Source organism: Carlito syrichta, unplaced genomic scaffold (assembly GCF_000164805.1).
Source record: "Carlito syrichta isolate Samal-C Ts95f unplaced genomic scaffold, Tarsius_syrichta-2.0.1 Scaffold93688, whole genome shotgun sequence".
Lineage (NCBI taxonomy): Eukaryota > Metazoa > Chordata > Mammalia > Primates > Tarsiidae > Carlito > Carlito syrichta.
This window is the reverse complement of record NW_007037784.1, coordinates 766614-786613: the sequence shown is the minus strand read 5'-3', so window position 1 is coordinate 786613 and position 20000 is coordinate 766614. Positions and strand designations below refer to the sequence as shown.

The following is a 20000-nucleotide window of genomic DNA, read 5'->3' as shown; positions in this document are numbered from 1 at the left end:
TTGCCTTGTTATCACTTCCCTTTCCCCTTCTCCCCAGACCGAGGGTGCTGGACAGGGGGAAGAAACTGATCAGACATATTTTACTATGTTCCACCGTGGACCTAAAGTCTAACAAACTCCATAAGCCAAAGCAACAACAGCAACAACATTAAACTGTCTAAAGGGCATTTGAAATTACCTTTTTAAAATTTATTTTTGAGTTGAGGTCTCACTCTGTGCACTAGAGTGCAGTGGCACGATCATGGTTCACCACAGCCTCCACCTCATGAACTCAGGCAATCCTTCCACCTCAGTCTCCCAAGTAGTGGGGACTACAGGTGTGCGCCACCATGCGTGGTTAATTTGTTAAATTTTTTGTAGAAATGAGGTCTCAGCTGGGCTCGGTGGCTCAGCCTGTAATCTCAGCACTTTGGGAGGCCGAGGTGAGCGGATTGCCTGAGCCTGTGGGCTTGAGACCAGTCCAGGCAACTTGGCTAGACTTAGTCTCTACAATAAATAAAAAATTAGCCAGGCGTGATAATGCACACCTGTAGTTCAGGCTACTTGGAAGGCTGAGGTGGAAGGATCGCCAGAGTCCAGCAGGTCGACACTGGGGTGACTGTGAGTTTGCCACTGCACTCCAGCCTGGCGACAGAGTGAGACTCCAATTTTAAAAAGAAAGGAAGGAAGGAAGGAAGGAAGGAAGGAAGGAAGGAAGGAAGGAAGGAAGGAAGGAAGGAAGGAAGGAAGGAAGGAAGAAAGAAAGAAAGAAAGAAAGAAAGAGAGAAAGAAACAAGGTCTCACCATGTTGCCCAGGCTGGTCTCAAACTCCTGGGCTCAAGTGAGCCTCCTGCCTCTGCTTCCTAAAGAACTGGTATTACAGGCATGAGTCACTATGCCTGTCCTGAAAGTTACTTTTAAAAGATGGCTGCAGTTAGAGGTTATTGAGTTTGGAGAATGACATAAGTCCTCTGGGAAAAGGACTTCTTTTTTTGGTAGAAAAATGTATGAATGGGCATATAATTTGTGAACAGTGAATCCTCAGGGTCTAAATGTCTGCAAGAGGCCAGGGTGGGTGTAGGGAAGAGAGCACTAGATGGCGCTGCTCCTGAGAGTGGCAGTGGGAGGTCTGTGAGGGCCCCAGATATGTTGTCTGCTCCCCCCATGCTGAACAGTAACTTCCCCACCCATCAGTCCAACCCTTCAGGAAACATCTGCACAGCAAGCTTGTGTGAGGGCAGTTTTGTGAGGATGAAGGTTGGGCTTGGGGCCTGTGTGCAATGAAGCAGTATGAGAAACAACAGATGTGCCAGAAGAAGACACCAGCTGGAAGAATGAGAAAGGCTACAGAAAATCAAGGTGAAGGGTGCCAGGGTAAAAGAGAATGTTTGAGAATCCTTCTAGATAATTGGCAAGGTGGATAAGTCTTGCTAGCGGTTGAGTTTTCTACAATATGCTGGGGAGGGATTTGGGCTTCTCCCTTTGAATATTAAAGATGAGGGTGAACCCTAAGGGCCAGAGGCCTTGGGGGACACCAGAGACCACCCATTGACTTGTGTGGGGATAATGACCTGGGTCTTTGCCCTTTTCATGCCTTATCCTGCCCTGCTGCTATTGAGAAAAGAGGCCTGCTAGGAGTACAGTCCACAATGAATTCCTAGCTACTTTCTCAGTCTCACCAACCAAGATGCAGGATGAACTCCAAGTACTTAAATTGACTGGGCTTCTTAGTGATGTTTGTTTGATTGTTTGAACTCACCAAGTGAAAACTTTTTCCTTTTTTTTGCCCAAGGGTCCATTCTCTCCAGAGTGATCAAGGGGGAGTTAGTTCTGCATCCCTATCGCCCCAAGCAGAGACTCAGAGGACAGTGGTGGATTAGCACATTGCCCTTACTGCTCAGCTTGGTTTTGTTTCTTAAGATCAAAAAGTGTTCCGACGCCACTACCCACTGACTCATTTCTTTCTTCCTCTACCCACTTGACATTACTTTAGTGTTGGGTGGACATGGATGTTATATTAAGCTAGGATTTAATGGCAGAGTCACAAACCTTTCTGAGAATGCTCCAGGCATGTGGGGGGATGGGAGAGAATGCTTGGGGCTTGGCTTGTTAGATCTTGAAGGGAAGGTGTTGGAGCTCATAGGAAGTAGTGCTGGCTGAGGCAAAGACCTTTGATGCACTGTGGGGAAACAGAATATATTAAGGAGATTTTCAGGACCCAAGTGTCTCTAAGGAACATTCCAAAACTGCTCCCCAGTTAGAAACAGTACAAAGAAAGATACAAAAAAATCCCAAAGAGCAGACATAATTAGGAAGTGAAAGGATGAATGATGAATCCCTATCCCCCAAGATTTTTCTAGATGACTTGTCATCTTAAAATGCATTTACAAAGCACTGCTGTTCTATATCATTCTCTATAACACACATTTATTTTATTTTTCCATTTTTGAAATGCTAACTTGGCAGAAAATTGTCAACTCTAAACCTTATGAATTTCAGAAATGATTCACAAGTTTTGTTTTGTTTTATGAAAGTCAAAATTTTATGCTATCTCATTCATTAGCAGTTACTGATTCTTTACCCATGTGTTGGAGGGCGTAAATATTATAAATTTTCCCATCAACCCTGGCATGCAATTTTTAATTTTGCTGTACAATTAAGTAATCTGCACTGGTACACATGAATGCAATAGACCTCTTTGGCAATCCAACCAAGTAATTCCATTTCACTATAGTATACAGAATACCAATGAGCATAAGTCCACTTAATACTAATCTAATAGTTATAATTGATTCTATGTGGTTCCTATACTGAGCAATTCCATTTGAATGCCTGAGCAGAAAGTTGAAAGAATGAGTTATAAGTTATGAGAAAGTTATGCTGAACATACCATCATCTTCATCCTGGAAAGGAGAAGAAAGAAAAAAAGACATGAACGTATCACCAAAACACAATTCCTAAAATAAAAACTGCATTTTGTAATCAAATAAATGTCTCTGTTTCTTTCTTTGGCAGTTATGCCTCTCCATAATAAATATACTGAGGATGATAGTAGAACTTACTGAGTGGTTTATGATTTCTTAATACAAGCAATCTTCTAAGGACACTTCAATCTGAGGTTGTCCTCAAGTACTTAGCATGAAATAGATTCTGAGATGCCTACAAGAGCCCCAAGACATAATAATATTGACAATATCTATGATGTGCCCCAAAGATTTATACACAAGATTCCATCCAATTCTCCTAGCAACATTTCAAGACTTTAACATCCTCATTTTACAAGTAGAAACCTGACGCCCAGAAGGGATTCCAATAAGTCTGACCCAAAGCTTAGTCTTTTATTGGCTTTCCTTGGCAATGTCCTCTCTTTTAAAGCAATTTGACTTTATTTATTTACAGCGTGGCTTATAAGGTGCATCTACAACCCTCATCCATAACGCTTATCCTTTTCATCTTGAGGGAAACTTTGTGAAATCAACAAGGGAAGGGCTATTTTCTCTTCCCAGATAAGAACTGAGGTTCAAAGAGACAAAATGATTTTGCCATCAACGGATTGACCAAAAAGGCCAACTTGGACTTGCTTTGTTAGGCCAGACATGTGGTGATGAAAAAGCAGTTTCCTCAAAGTGTTGTTTTAAGGATTTAGTTACTACATGTGCCTGGCATATGCCAAGTGCTCTTTAATGAAAGATTGCCATCATCAATCCTACCACAGTCCTACTTGCACTGAGACAAGGCAAGAAGGACCACAGTTAGAATCACTCTCCTCAATTGGCTGACTGGGAGGCCCAGCAAAAGGTCACATAAATAAACACACATGGGTTCACAAATTCCCACAATGAAACTGATCTTCAACACTGTTGCAACCAGGTTCCCTCTGGTTGGAGAATATTTGACTCCTACATTCTCATGACAATAAGTGTCAATCCTTCTAGAGACTGGGAACTTTTGGGTCCCCTCTGGTTAGAGAATATTTGACTCCCATATTCTCCCGACAATGACACCAATCCTTCTAGAGACTGGGAACTTTTGGGTCCCCTCTGGTTAGAGAATATTTGACTCTCACATTCTCCCGACAATGACACCAATCCTTCCAGAGACTAGGAACTTGGAATGTGATGTTACCCTCACTGTCCAACTCTACCTCCACTTTGTTCCTAGGCTTCTGCAGTGAAGCTGCTGTCCTCACTGTCCCTCCAGGTTCCATGGGCACTGCCACCTACCTGCTTAGGACATTCCTGAGGTTTTCTTTTATGATGACTCCGTTCTATGTCTTCTACATCATTCAATGACCATTGTAAGTCTTACCTCCTCTAAGAAGTCACCACTGGCTCCTTGACCTGCATAGACCACTATGTTCCCTCAGTCTCCACGGAATATTCCATGATTGTATTCTGTCTAGCAAGTGGGATGTAGGTGTGCCTGTCCATAATATCTCAGCGCTTCATCTATACAAGCACAGCATCTAGCATGCGGCTATGGAAACAGCAGGTGCTTGCAGGCTGAGCCTTTGAGCAAGAACAAGGGACTGATGACCTTGAGAGAGGGCTTATGGTGTAGAAACTCAGATCTGCATTCACATCCTGGCTGTTGATTAGCGGTGCAACTTGCAATGTGTATCTTATCCCTTCTGAGCCTCTATTTGCTCCCTGCAGCCTCATTAAATGCAAAGCATATGTAAAGCTAGGAGTGACCAACCATCGTGGTTTGCCTGGGACTGAGGGAATTCCCGGGATGTGAGACTTTGGGTACCAAAAGTGGGAGCGCCTTGGGCAAGCAGGGACAGCTGGTCGACCTAAAGTAGCTAGAATGGCTGCATGCACATGGCAAGCATTTAGTAAAGGTTATTTCTGCTCTTTTTCAGGTCATGGAGGGATTGAAAGGGAAAACAGAGGCCTTCGGAACTAGGGTGTGGCGCAGACTTTTAAGTATCCCTCACTTTATCCACTCTCCCGCCCTGTCCTCCCACTTTGCTAATTACTCTCTGGAGAGGGGCAATTAACATAGCCACCCTGGGAGCTCTCAGAGGGGACAAGCTAAGCCACACTGCACGCTGGACTCTGAGAATGGACTGAGGCCCTCTAGATGGAGGCACCAGGATTCAAAAGCCTCCGTGGACATGCTAGACTTCAACAAAGGCCAAGGTGGATGGAGACCCAGCCTCTACGAATCCTGTTCTGTTTTTTTCTTCCCTGTGCCAAGCATTCACAAAATGACATTTGGTACTTACATTCTCTCTTCTGTCTGGTCCCCATCCATGCCTGAAATGAATTAAGGCGAAGAAAAAGAACTGAGCATAAAGACTTTCAAAGAGTCAACCTCAGAACACAGTTTCACTTAATCGAGTAATGAGAAATCAAACCCACTGAGCCGTGGGAAGATGGGAAGCCACAAATCCTGCCAGAAAGGTGCGGGAGAGGGAATGGCAGGGTGATCTGGTTACTTAATGTTCTGTCATCATTGTAAGCTGAGCTAGGCAAAGCTTTATTCTGTGTAGCTACTGCAGCAAATAATTAGATATAGATGTATATATTTTTAAAAGGTTTGGTCAGCAAACAAACTCTTTAGCAGCTATTAAATTTCACCAAGCTAATGTTTCTCCAGCAAATGAAAACATTTTAGGCAACGTTCTCCTTTGCTGATGCTATACAAACAGTCATCTCAGAGCCCAACCTTGGTGTAAAGAGAAGGCAGTTGGAAAATATTGCTGCTTGGAGACTTCTCCAAAGGGGGCTCGGTGCCATTGGCGCAGATGAACAGGCCAGATTTGGTGGCAGCTGCCTCTGAGCTGCAGCAGGCATCTGCACTGCCTGGGCCATGTTGTGTCCTCTTTGGGGAGACAGGGAAGAGGAGGACAATTCGTTGGGGACTTCTTGTGTGTCAGATGCTTCGATGTTATCACCTCATCCTGTATTTATTGAAAATTTGTATATTTTGTCTAGTGTATTTTGCACTCATTTGGGTTTTTAAAAAATAGTACACTAAAATATTATCAAATTGATTCCTAAGGGTTTTTCTTTTCTTTTTTCTTTTTTTCTTTTTTGGCACACCCTAGTCCTGGCCCTGATTTAATCCTCCCAAAGCCAAGCAAGAGCAACAGTTATGAATCCTGATTTCACACATGAGATGAGCAGAAGCCTTGATTATAACCTTCATAAATAGCATGGTTGGCCCTGACCCCAGAAACATTTGTGCCATTTGGTAAGTAGACCCCAGATGACTTTAGGGTAAAGTTGGAAATACTAGATGCTCAGAGCTCTGCAATGATCAAATGTGGCTGAGCAGTAAAGAAGACATGGTGAACTAAAATTCTTCACCAGTTATTTTGTCTCCGCTATCTGTATTGAAGAATAAAATGGTAAGTCCAATTCCTACGTGCCACGAAGGCTTTGCTATAACAAGGTAGGAAAACTTAGCCGAAAATGTGACTGGTTGAAGATAAGGTCTCCACAGACAGCAGTCATGCCACATGTCTCTCTACTCATGCCTCGGCTAGATTCCATTTTCTTCAAAGATATCCTAGTACTTCATACCCAACCTGAGAGGCCTGAACATTCCTCAAGCCACAGCAAAGGAGCCCACCCCCACCTGAGAGCACCCAGAGTCTAGGCAGGTTGCCTGTGTCATCTTCTCTGAATGATAAGCTCAAGCAACACAAGACAGTTACTTTGGCACAGGTGGCTTCTTCCCTGGCAGGAGGCTACTTCTTTCATGTCTTTCCGAGGTTGGTAGCAAAGGAGGCTTTTGTATCTTGGGTAAATGCTCCCCGAGAGGCCTGTGCAGTTCAGAGAAAGGATGTGTGAGAAACAAAGTTTGCTGAAACTGACTTCTATAGTATTGCCCATGTACCCTCACAGAGATGCAACAGGGTGTCTTACCTCCCCGCTGGAATCGAGGGCTGCAAGACAGTAGGGAAGACGTATGAATGTCTAAGTAATTCTCAGAGAATATGACCAAGATCCAAAACAAACAAACAAAAAACACAAAGAACAGAGTAACAACTTACCTTGTCAGAAAACGGTGGTTTCTTTCCTGTAAATGACAAACAGCAGACGGGGTTTGAATTCAGGACTTTATAAGCATGATGTATAAAAACATAGTTTGATGAAATTATGAGTCTGAACAATGAGATATCACCTTACACCAGTCAGAATGGCTATTAAAAGAAAGTCAAAGAACAACAGATGTTGCCGTGGTGATGGAGAAAAGGGAGCACTCATTCACTGTTGGTGGAATTGTCAACTAGTTCAATAGAAAACAGGATGGAGAGTTCTTAAAGAACTAAAAATTGAATTACCACTCAACCCAGCAATTCCATTACTAGGGATCTCCCCAAAGGAAAATAAATCAATATATAAAAAGATACCTGCACCCAAATGTTCATTGCAGCACTATTCACAATAGCAAAATCATGGAACCAATCTAAGAACTCACCAACAATTGACTAAACACACACACACATGCACGTACACACACCGTGGAATCCTATTCAGTCATAAAAAATGAAATCATGTCCTCTGCAGCAACATGGATGGAGCTGAAGAGCATCATCCTAAGTGAACTGACTCAGAAACAGAAAACAAAACACTGTATGTTCTCACTTATATGCATGAAATGGAAATAACAGACACTGGGGATACGAATAAGGGGAAGGTGGGGAGGGAGATTAGGGAGATTAGACTCAGACCTGGTAGGGTCCCTTCCAGAGCACCAAGTTTTATGGGCTCAGAGAATGCAAGTACTATTGTTGGTTCTGTGTTATTTTTTTTTTCTTCAACATTTGACTTTCTATAACTGATGATCGAAGGATAACTGTCTTCTTGAGATTTTATGCCTCTTTCATGGCCAAAATATTCCTTGTACAGCCTGTTTTATTTTCATATCCTAGATAGACTCATTTTCCATGAAGGGGTTAATTTTTCTCCAATCCTGTGAGGACTTGATATTAAATAAAATATTTCACATAATATTTAAGGAAATTTAACTTAGGGGAGAGGCTTTCAGGGAATTCTCCTGATGTGCTGCAAATCATTTTATGTTGTTGTTGGTTCTTGTTTGTTTTTTTTTTCTTTTAGAACAGGTGATATTCAGGCTCCCCGAAGAAATGTCAGGTGTACCTGAGAATCCTGCATTGCAAAGTTATTCAAAGAAATTTAATTTGTATTCTATCTAAAGTCTCCTAAAATAGATATGCCCTTTGTCTTCAATGTGATAAAAGTATTACTAACAGGGTTCAACTAGGTCTAGGAGCAAATCATATATTACCTTGAACAAGTTATGCAACATTTTGAGTCAATTTCATCATCTCTAAAAATGAGGGTTACAGGTGAAAATCCTATAAATTGGCTGTAAGAATCAGGTGACAATTTATATGCGGGGTTGGGCACGTGATTGCAAAAGTCAATCATATGAAGTAGGTCATTTTTGTCCCACCCAACTAAAATAGACTCGAGAGGCTGGGGAGAAAGCACTCAGGGCACATAACACTGCTCTAGAAATGTCACTCTTTTGGCGGGCACAGTGGCTCAAACCTGTAATCCCAGAACTTTGGGAGGCCAAGACGAGAGAATTGCCTGAGATCAGGAGTTCAAGACTAGCCTGGGCAACTTGGCAAGACATCGTCTCTACAATAAATCAAAAAAAGTAAGCCAGGCGTGATAGTACACACCTGTAGTTCCAGCTACTTGGAAGGCTGAGGCGGAAGGATAGCCTGAGTCCAGCAGGTCGAGGCTGCGTTGGCTGTGAGCATGCCATTGAACTAGAGCCTGGGCGGCAGAGTGAGACTCCAACTCAAAAAAAAAAAAAAAAAAAATGAGCCAGGCGTGGTAGCACGTGCCTGTAGTTCCAGCTACTTGGAAGGCTGAGGTGAGGTGGAAGGATCGCCAGAGCCCAGCAGATCGAGGTTGTAGTGGCCGTGAATGTGACACTGCACTCCAGCCTTGGCGACAGAGTGAGACTCTGACTCAAAAAAGGAAAAAAGAAAACTCTTTGCAAGCCCGGTTGCTGAAACTGCCTGCTGCCACCTGAAGCTAGTTTTAGCAAATAGTTGCCGCAACTCTGCTGCAGCTCTAAGATTAATCTTGCTGACATCACTCTTCAGTCAGAACTGGCCAGTTCACCAGAGCCTTTCTAGTGCCAACGACGTTTCTCAACGAGCTGTACATAACATTTGGTTTTGCTTTTGCTTTTAAAGAAAACCTTCAACCTTCTCTTTGTTCACTGGACATACTGAAGACCACCCAGTCTGTGTGTATGCCCCAAATTGTAATTCTTTCTTCTAAAATAAAATGTTAAACTTAGAGGTTCATCTCTACATTTTATTTTGACTTTGACTTCAACATGGTCCATGTGGGCTCTTTCCCTCCCTCCTACACCCAGGCACAGTTAACACCCTAAGGTGTATGGGTGATATAGTCGGCCTGGAGTTACATTTTTACAACGTGATTTATTTTTTAAGGATGAAGTACATGCCAGGTCCATGATACATCCTACAAATATTGTCCCACTGTGGAGAGCTTACTGACCAGTGGGGGAGGGTTTTGATGGTATAAAAGATGTTTATTATTTATAAAACTTTGGTTTGAGTTAGAACTCTGACTTTAGAGGGGCACCCCACAAACTTAGACTTATATCCTTTGGCCTGGATACATTTATTTAAAAATCTTCCAATTTTTGCATAGTCTCTGGGCATGTGAATAGTCTCATGTGGCATTGTGAGAAGACAGTAATTCTTCCAAAACATCACAGGAAACAGAGTAACTCAAGGATAGAACAGGAATTGTCAAGTGTGTCTCTAAAAAGTATTTCTTTTAGAAAAAGAATCTTTCAAAAGGGTAACTTGTATTAGGAGGTGATTGTGAAGGATTTGACATCAGTGTTCCACTTTTCTGATGTCTTGGCTCGTGGTTTGGAGCAGGGCTGAAATCTTAAGTCAAATCTGTCTTCAATTTCACAAAATTATACAGTTCTCTGCAGTGGACGATTCCAGACCAACACAGCCAGCACAGCTTTGCATGAGTCAGCAGAGCTGTGATGCAGTTCAGGGACACAGTTGGGAGCAGCAGTCTCAAATCCAAGAGCTGAAAGTTGTTTTGCCGACAGACGGGGGATTGAGGCCATTAAGAGGCTAAATGCTTTGCTCAGAGAACAGCCAAGGAAGGGCTGGGGTGCGGGTGGGATCCTGGGTTCCTATCTGGTCAGTTTCAGAGTTCATTTCCTGACCCATCCAAACCTGGGGTCCAGGTGGAAATGAACACCCACTTAGAAGTCAGAAAGACATGAGTTCAAATTCTGCACCCACTTATGCAAACTTTGGCAAATTATTCACTTATTTGGGTCTTGGTTTCATTATCTGTGAAGTGAGGATAATATGCAACTCCTTTGTTGAGTTGGTGTGAGAATTAACAATTATGCAGGTATTTGCTGTAGGTGAAGCACTAGCCCCAGAGTAGTTGCTCAATAAATCATAGCTAGGTTTTAGAACTGAATTATAAATAGCTCCATGTGGAGGCAGCTTCAATCTAAGAACATGCTGTGTAACTTTTGGGAAGGAAAGCATACCCACTCTTTGGTCAACTGCCTGCATACAACAAAAACAACCCTGGCACTGGAATAACACCTTAGAGGGTTTTTGTTTTGTTTTGTTTTTTATTTTTGAGAAGAGTATTACTCTGTCACAAGGCACAATCATAGCTCACTGGAGCCACAACCTCCTAGGCTCAAGCAATCCTCCCACCTCAGCCTCCTAAGTGACTGGGACTACAGGCATAATCCACGACTCTTGGCTAATTCTTATTTTAATTAATTAATTATTTTTTATGTAGAAAAGCGAGTCTTTCTATGTTACCCAGACTTGCCTCAAACTCCTGGCCTCAAGTGATCCTCCCGCCTTGGTCTCTCAAAGTACGGGGATTACATGGTATGAGCTACCATGTCTGGCCACATTTAGATTTATAAATTTCTTCTTATAGAACATCCAAGGACATTGAGCCCTGAAAAAGTAGCACCCCTGTGGCCAGCAAGCTACTAAGTAGCAGCCTAGACAGCAGACACCAACTCCCCAACCCCCTCTATCTTAGCCCAGGTCTTCTTGTGAAGTCTTGGCTGAAGGACAGTGAGATGTGTGTACACAGATCATGCATGTCAGGTCGAGAACTGGGCACAGTCCAGGAGCTCCGAGAAGGAGCTCTACAATCAGGCTGATCTAGGTTGACGTCTCCACCCCCATCACTGGTAGCTGAGTGACCTCAGGAAGTTACCTCTTTGTGCCTCAGTTTCCTCATCTGTAAAATGAGGATGATTCTAATCACTCTCATAATGTTGTGGCCATAGTTAAATGAGAGCGTGCGTGTGAAAAGCATGCAGGAAGTACTCTATAAATGTTGACCGTTATGACCAGGTATCAAACATGAATTATACCCACCTAGTGTGAAAGGCTCTCTGTCGAACGGAGCTAAGGAACGATCCAGAGAAGGTTTTGTGCTCCTGTCTATGGAAGGAGCAGGGACTGGAAGGGAAGAGATCGGCATCAATGAAAAGAAGGCAGTTGACTGGGGGTGAGGTGGGGTGGGGGGGGCGACTGGAGGGGTACAGGAGGCTAGAGAACATCCTCGTACTTACGCTTTGGCATTTTGTGGTTCCTGCTTCTGCCGGGCTCTTCATGGTTGGGCTGGGGTGGGGGTATTGGCTGCATTAAAAAGACCCAAACATTAAGAAGCGTTTCTAGCACATCAGCAAGAACTAGTGGCATTTCCCCAGATGTGTCTGGATCTGCTCCCTCTTCTCCCCCATCACGTTCTGCCCACGACTCCCTCCATCTCTGTTGCCTACCAGAGCTACCCCACAGCCTCCTCCCATCTTAGCCCCCTGGCCTACCCTCTCTCATGTAAGCTACTTTCTGCACAGCTGCAGAGTGAGCGTGTCATGTCCCTGCTAAGCCTTCCAGTGGCTCCTATCACATCAGGAACGAAGTTGAAACTCCCCAATGACCTGCAAGGCCCTGCCTGAGCTGCCCCTGCCTGCCCTCCCAACCCATTCCTGGGATCCCCACTCTAGTGCTTATGGGTCCCACCATGGGGTTTTCATGCAGTTCCTGGAAATCTCAAACTCATGCCCTCTTTGGCATCTCTGTACCCATGTTTCCCTCTGCCTAGAATGTTCTCCAAGCTCTTCCCACCATGGGCTCATTCTGTCCCAATTCCTTGTCACATCCCCGCCCACCAGCATGTTATCTCACGTAACTATCCCGTGTTTTTATACCTGTTTGCCAGCAGATGCTCTGCCTCTCCCTAACCCCAGCTGAACCTTCATGAAAGCAGGGGCCTTATTTGTCTCAGTCACACTCTGTCCACAGGCCCTAGAATACTGCCGGGCATGCAGCAGCAGCTCAGTGAGGAATGCTTGATGAAATGAGTGAAAGGCTTCAGATTTCAAAAGCAAAATGCATCTGTTGATAGACATGCGAAAAGAGCATATTCCCAGCTACTGACTCTCTAGTCCGAGCTTCTCAGGGTCACTTAGGAGCTTATTAGATCCACAGGAGCTGGACTGATGCTCAGAGACAGGAAAGAGCTTTGGCTACCTCTTCTTTCTCTCTGGGCTTCTGGTATATTGTAAACCCTTAGTCCCTGGAATTTCAGACATTGACCAGCAGGTGGCGCAGAAGGCAGGAAGGCCTGGTGCCCACACGATCCCAGTAGGTGCCAAGGACTTAATTGGGTTCTCTTAGAGTTCATTTTACAGTTTTCTCTTCTTTCAAAGAGTGGGAAGTAATAGCACAATGGACACTGGAAGGGAAGTTGTTATTATACAAGAAGTATATGTTTGTGGTACAAAGGAAACACCAATGATCTCAATGATTAAATAAAAATCAGTGGTATTTCACCCGCAGGAAAGAAAGACTGGCTACTTTGGTGGCATGCATTATCCTGGCCTAGATAGACTCTTTTCTTACAAAATTAGAATTAGATAGAGGTGTTTACAGTTTTTTTGCTTTTTGTTTGTTTGCTTTTTCCTGGCAGAGGAAATGACCGGAGTAGACACAGAGTACCCCAAGGAACTGGAGGAGGCCTACCGAGTGGGTCCGGCCCGCTGGCGGTGGAGGGAGCACAGCCATCGGTCTCTGGGGGGGCACGGGAGGCTGCTGGGGGGCTTTCCCGGAGGGGGGCCTGTCTGTGGAGATGAAAGACTGTTAAATGAAAGCAGAAATGTGAAACCAAAGCTAGTGATGATCAAGCCCACGGGTGTCCAGGAACAAATGCAGCTCAGGCCACCAGGGACGCCTGAACCTTGGTCTTAGACCTCCAGCAGTGCCAGCTGGCGACAGCCTGGATCTTGCAAGGGCTGGGAGTCCTCGGCCCTCCCTGCCCTCCCTCTGTCCCAGTTTATGTTCCTCTCCCCATCCATGGGAGGCAATCTCACCTCGACACATCGAAGTAGGTATTTATCAGAGATTTGGCCAAAGTGACCTCTTTGTCATTTGCTCAGCCATCCCAGTAGGGAGTGTCTTCAGACAAAATTGGAGAAAAGTAAGCATACATGTGCCCTCATCCGCGCAGATGCACAAATGCACACATGTGCTCACATGCACACAAACACAGACACCCACCTGCACACACTGAGACACATGTATGCACACAGACACACACAGACACATGCAGTCACACAGGCACATGCAGCTGCCTGGCGGGGTTAAGTGGACTGCCAGTGCTCAGGGGGATCCCTGACTGGGTCCCTTTCCTCCCCTTCTCCACTGCCCTGGGCTGTCCCCTCCCTGACACTTCCCCCTGTTGCTTATCTCTTCCCTTAAAGGAAGGAGCCAGTCTGGGCTCGGTGGCTCAGCCTGTAATCCCGTGCTTTGGGAGGCTGAGGTGAGTGGATTGCCTGAGCCCGCGGGCTTGAGACCCACCCGGGCACCTTGGCGAGACCTCATCTCTACAATAAATAAAAAAATTAGCCGGGCATGGTAGCGCGCACCTGTAGTTCCAGCTACTTGGAAGGCTGAGGTGGAAGGATTGCCAGAGCCCAGCAGGTCGAGCCTGTGGTGGCTGGGAGCGGCCACTACACTCCAGTCTGGGCGACAGAGTGAGACTCCAACTCAAATAATAATAATAATAAAAATAAGGAAGGAGCTGGTCACCAATTCCTGTTACCAAATCACAGACTCTTAACTGGTACCTCGACTTGCCTTGGACAGACTCACATTACTCAGATTGTCAGAGCAGTGTCCTTAGGCTAGGTCAACAGGCTGCCAATTTCCTACCCCTCTGACAGAGAGAAGCCAGGACCAGACTGTCAGGCAAGAGAGGCGAGGGAGGAGGGAGGGCATCCTTGCATTTTGTGCCCCAGGTTCCTCTCTTGCCTCTCCCCATGCCCAGCCTTGGAGAGGCGTGGCTCTTCCACAGAGAAGGGGCTCAAAGCAAGGGTCAGCGAGCTCTAATCTCACCCACACTACTCAACTTTCAGCCCCTCTAATAGCCCATCCTCCTTCAAGCCCCAGGGCCTTTGCATGGCCATTCCCACTGCTTCAAATGCTCTCCCTTACCACATCCATTCTCACGCAGTCAACTCGTATTCATCCTCTAAGAGCAGTTTCATATCACAGTTCAACTATCACAGCCTGAGCAAAGCCAGTCCAGGGTGGTGGCATGTGCCAGTCTCAGCTCAGCACTTGTCTTCCCAACTCTGTACCATGGTTTCATTCAGTACTTTTGGGACTTATTATGTGATACTGCCTCACCCACTGGACTGTCAGCCCCTTAGAGTGAAGACTGTCTTGTCCACTCTGTGTCTTCACAACTAGCACACATGAAGGGCTCGCAGTTTAGTTACCCATTTCCTCTCTGGACCTCCATTTCCCTGTGTGTGAAACAGATTTGGTTTCTGTCCTGGTCACACAGGGTACTTAGAAGCACAATGAGATATCGAGACGAGGTGTGGTGGCTCATACCTGTAATCCCAGCACTTTGGGAGGCTAAGGTGGGAGAAATGCTTGAGCCCAGAAGTTTGAGAACAGCCTGCGCAACATTGTGAGACTGCATCTCCAAAAAAAAATCAAAAAATTAGCCAGGCATAGCAGCATGAGCCTGTAGTCCCAGCTTCTTAGGAGACTGAGGCGGAAGGATCCCAGGAGGCTGAGGCTGTGGTGAGCTATGATTGTGCCACTATACTCAAGCCTGGGTAACAGAATGAGACTCCAACTCAAAAAAAAAAAGAAGAGGAAGAAACACAATGAGATATCGAGACAGCATTTGGGAAAGGCATTAAAATAGAAAGGAGGGATACAGCATGAAGGATTGTACGGTGTTAGTGATTTGTGGCACTGGTCAATGTCCAGCTCATTCTCTGATATTATATTATGCAAGTGTGTGCATGTGTTTATTTTCTGACACCACCACTAGACTGTAAGCCCCATGAGGAAAGGCCTGTGTGTCCTGACAATTCCCCAGCCCTTAGAATGGGGCCTGGCTCCTAGTAGGAGATCAAGCACATCTGTTAAGTGAATGAATGAATGAGAAGGAAGTGAGCTAAGGAAGTGACGGAGAGACCATGAACATCTTCAGTACTGTCCAAATGTTTTTAAAGTTACAGTCAAACCCCATTCGATATCTTTAAGTTTATCCTGACAGTCTGCAGGTGGCAATGCTACGCATCCATGACTTGGACAACATTGGGGAGGAACAGGAAAGTGGTCTGAGTACCTGAATAAACCACAGAATGAGTTATAACTGCCAAGTACCCTTCGTGGCAGCTCGATGCCTATGTCAGCCACTGCTGGAAATGACTATTTGCAGTATTAGTCATCCTCACAGCAAACCCGTGTGGTCTTCTCTACTATTATTCTGTTTCACAGATGGGGAGATTGAGGCGTAGCGTGCCAGAGACCCTTGTCCAAAGCTGCACAGCCACTAAGAAGCTGAGCTGGCATGAGCACCCAAGCTTTCTGCTACCAGGGCAAGCGGGGCCTTGGCCTCCAGTGTAGCACCAGGGGCTGGGCTTGGGTTTGGGCTGCTGGACCCAAAGAGCAGGAAGCAGGGCCTTACCTATGTACATGGAGTTGGAGTTGGAGAAAGGCTTGGCGGGCAGGATGGAGTTCTGCAGCGCTTCCTCGTCATTGGAGGGCGGCGGCTCATAATCTGCATCATCCTCCACGGGCACCTGGTCCTCCTCGTTGGGGGACTCATAGTCACCATCATCCTCTCCATCCTGATCGTCGTTGGGACTTTCATAGTCATCTTCTTCCTGCCAGCACAGGGACAGGGTCAGTGCCGTTAGTAGGGACTCCATGACCCTCGTCGTATCTCTCTCTCTGCCAAGTCTCACAGTGGCACAGCTCCGGAGGTAGGCAGCCGGAGGACGGTTACACCCATTTTACAGATGAGGAAACTGAGGTCGTGAGCACAACATCGTGAGATCAGCAAGCCGTGGACTTGGCCCTCAGTCAAGGTCTCTGACTTTGAGGCAAGTGCTTTTTCCTCTCTACCTTTTCGCACAACAGAGAAGAAAGGAAGGAATGCGGAGCTGCTGGCATAGGATTCAAGAGCGGACTCTGACTTGAGTAAGTGCATTTTCACTCCAGGCCTCACTAAGAGAAAGACCAAATGTCTGCAGCGTTTGGGAGGATACTAGTTAATTGTCATTTCTGTTCTTAGTGGCCTGTGCTCAGAAAATGTCTTCTCATTAAACCAAGCACAGTGCTGAAGGCCTGGCTAATGGGGGAAGCCAGATAAACAAAGGCTGTTAATTGGAAGGCAGATGGGGTCTTGTCTGGGAGGGGACAGTCAGGGACTGCGCTGTTCTTTCTGCTGAGAGTTGAGTACGTCAAAATAACATCTTATTAGTCATGAAATCTGACTGATTTTGAAGCTGCTTTGTTGGGAAAGACACTCTACATTTTGGACTTTTAGAGTCCCACTCTGTCCCACTCTCAGGCCCTGGAGTGCAGTGGTGCAATCATAACTCACTATAGCCTCAAACTCCTGGGCTCAAGTGATCCTCCAGACTCGGCCTCCATAGTAGGTGGGTCTATAGGTGTACCACCGCACTCTGATGATTAAAAAAAATTTTTTTGTAGAGATGTGGTCTCATTATGTGGCTCAGGCTTATCAAACTCCTAGTCTCAAGTGATCCTCCTGCCTTAGCCTCCCAATGTTCTAGGATTACAGGCATGAGCCACAGCACTCAGCCTGTATTTTATTGCTGTTTCTTTTGGGGTCTCAAGGAAAGTAAGCTCTAGGTGCTGGGTCCGTCTTTGAAGCAATCTCTGAAAGTAAATGGTCATCACTTTCACATTCAGAGGCAGCACCAATAGCCGTTGAGTGATGGGAGGCTCATCACTGTCATGTCAGAGTCCAGTGGGCAAGCACACAAGCCCAGAGCTCTAAAGTCAAGGGCAAGGTGGAAAGGAGCAACAGGAGGTGACAACTTTTCAGGCCTAGGGGTGGACCAATATCCTAGAAATCCTGACAGCTCCCTCGGTGCCTCAGGAAAGATTATCTTTAAGTTGATTCATTAGAAGATACCGGTGTTTATTTTTTACTTAAAGAATTTAAAAAACAACAGCAACTAGGGAGGCAATGTGAGGAACCTTCTTGACTCCAAGAAAGACTTTGTCTTGCCCTGTCCTGTTGTGTTCTTATAACTTAAGACCAGGTGGGCAGAACTCCTGAGGAATGGCACTTGGGAGCAGCAGCCTCAGCATGGAAGGTCACAGGCAGGCAGCCCCCTCCAGTCTTTGCTGGCTCCTTCCTCAACCTGTCCACCCCAGGCCAGTTGGTCCTGACTTTATGTCAGGTTTTACCCCATAAGCCTTGCCCAAATGACAGGATTTTCCTCTCAGCTTCTAGAACAATTATTTTCTCTCTTTCTTTTGGTCTCTGCATTTGTATGCATGGTTTTATGCTTAAAGTACATTGAAATGGAGCCAGGCCTGAAGAATCCCTGAGCAGACAAAATCAGTCGGGCTTCGTAAGTGACCAAAGCTTGCTTGATTTGCGAACATAAGCGAAACTTATCTTGAGCTATTTCTTGTAAATGCCTGTATTAAAGAAAAAAAGAACTTAAGCTCAACTGATCAGAAGTAGCCAACAAGTCTATAATTCTATAACTAGGTTATAATTCTATAACTTTCCAGCAAGATAGACCAAAAAGAGACAACTTTATAACTGTAGCCCTTCACATATTTTCTCTGCATGACTTCTGCATTCTCTTTATAAACACAACTCTTATGCCTCTTCAGTGGAAGCCCACATACCACTTCTGGTTGGGTGCTGCTTGATTCATGAACTGTTTACTCAAATAAACTCTTTAAAAAAAAAATTGAATTGTGCCTCAGTTTACCTTTTTTGCTATTTTTAAAAACTTTTTATTTTTTTTGAGACAGGGTCTCACAATGTTGCCCCGGTTGGTCTCAAACTTGCCTCAAGTGATCCTGCATTGGCCTTCTGGAGATCACAGGCATAAGCCACTGGGCCTGCCAGTTTACCTTTTTAACATGTGGTAGCCAGACTGTAAAATGCTCACAAGATTTGGTTCTTCGTCTCTGCCCACTTCCCATGTTCCCCTGTGAAAAGCTGAACACATAATGGAGCTACCATACTTTAAAGCCATCCGTGAACAGAAGCCCCAGTTTACAGAGAGGACGGAAGGCCAACCGCAGAGGGGCTCATCCCAGAGGACGGGTTGCATGCCAAGAGTTCAGCTTCTGGGAGAAAACAGAAACATTTTTGGAAAAAACCTGGTCTATTTTCCCTTCCATACAAAATAAATCCGTCACACTTCTTTGTTTTCCTTCAGAAAGCCCAAACTTAGCTAAAAATTTTGTTTCAAATTAAATGCCTTCTTTAACCAGAATCCAAACAGGGCTGGGAACATTTGGTCCCTGCTTTCTAAAGGCACTAGAGGCAGCTGCTGACCAGAAAGGCCACTCGACTGAGGGCGAGGAGGCCTGGGTCCCAGGTCGGCCTCTATCTAGCCATGTAGCTCGATATAAGTCCTCTTCTTCTGTGGGCTCAGTTGCTTCATCTGTGAAATGAGTAGATTGGGCTGTGATCCAGAATGGCGTTCTTAACCCAAGACTGGCTTCATGGGTGTGGTGGCCGTCTATGTGGTTTTCTGGGGAGGGGATGTACAACTCACTGGACTCTCAGAGGGGATACTGCAACACTTTCATGTAGAAACCAGATGGATTGGACACCCCCTGAGGTCTTTTCAGGGCCAACAGTCAGTTCTGAAATCCTTTCTCTGTGTGCCACCAATGGGGACTTAAATCCATGAGAAAAGCTGCTTGAACGCTTTCTAGGAGAGTACATTTTTGGAGATGGGTTGGGGGTAGGGTTGGTAATGGTGAGTAATGGGTACCATGGTCGGCAAACTATGGCCCAAGGGCCAAGCCTAACCCATGCTGTGTTTGTAAATGCAGGTTCATGGGCCATGACCACGGCCTTCATCTACTCATTGTCTACAGCTGTCTTTGTGCTTCAGTGGCAATGTGGAGTAGTCAAGACAGAGGTTGTGTGCCTCCCCAAACCAAAAGAATTTCCTGGTTGGTCTCTGGTGGAACATGTTTTCTGAGCCCTGGGTGGGTGTATGTCATCTTGTTGGAGGTTTCACTCCATTTGGCTTGAGGCTGGGTCCTTAGTTCAAAACCTCCAAGACACCACTGTAAAGATGGAAGGAAGCCCACACCATACTCACAAAGGATGACCAGCCCCCGTTGTCTTCTTCATGGCTTTCTGTGGAAGAAGATAACACCACCATCAGCACAAAGGATGTCACTTGAAGGAAAGTCAAAGCAGCTGTCCTCCCTCACCTGTGCCCTGTCCCAGGCTTTAATCCTCCCTCTGCATTTTTGGGGGTTAGCCACATACTGTCAGCTCCAAGATGCTACCTGGGGGGGCTTGTTCTTCCAGAGATCTAGAGGTGTAGCAGTGGTTCTCAACCTTTCATGTGCATAAAAGTGACCTAGGGCCGGGCTTGGTGGCTCAGCCTGTAATCCCAGCACTTTGGGAGGCTGAGGCGAGTGG

At 45.5% G+C, this 20000-nt stretch overlaps 1 protein-coding gene across 1 annotated transcript in view; it reads right to left on the bottom strand.

The window, feature by feature from the left end:
- Positions 1 to 20000, bottom strand: part of LCP2 (lymphocyte cytosolic protein 2) — a 44376-nt gene that overhangs the window by 6935 nt on the left and 17441 nt on the right. The window contains exons 6-16 of the mRNA XM_008061111.2: positions 19672 to 19709; positions 16020 to 16218; positions 13052 to 13149; positions 11599 to 11665; positions 11402 to 11485; positions 6986 to 7011; positions 6858 to 6877; positions 6647 to 6754; positions 5210 to 5240; positions 2870 to 2882; positions 2029 to 2158 (exon numbers count right to left, since the gene is read on the bottom strand). Of these exons, the coding sequence (XP_008059302.1) occupies positions 2029 to 2158; positions 2870 to 2882; positions 5210 to 5240; positions 6647 to 6754; positions 6858 to 6877; positions 6986 to 7011; positions 11402 to 11485; positions 11599 to 11665; positions 13052 to 13149; positions 16020 to 16218; positions 19672 to 19709 (814 nt within the window). The remainder of the gene's footprint in view (positions 1 to 2028; positions 2159 to 2869; positions 2883 to 5209; positions 5241 to 6646; positions 6755 to 6857; positions 6878 to 6985; positions 7012 to 11401; positions 11486 to 11598; positions 11666 to 13051; positions 13150 to 16019; positions 16219 to 19671; positions 19710 to 20000) is intronic.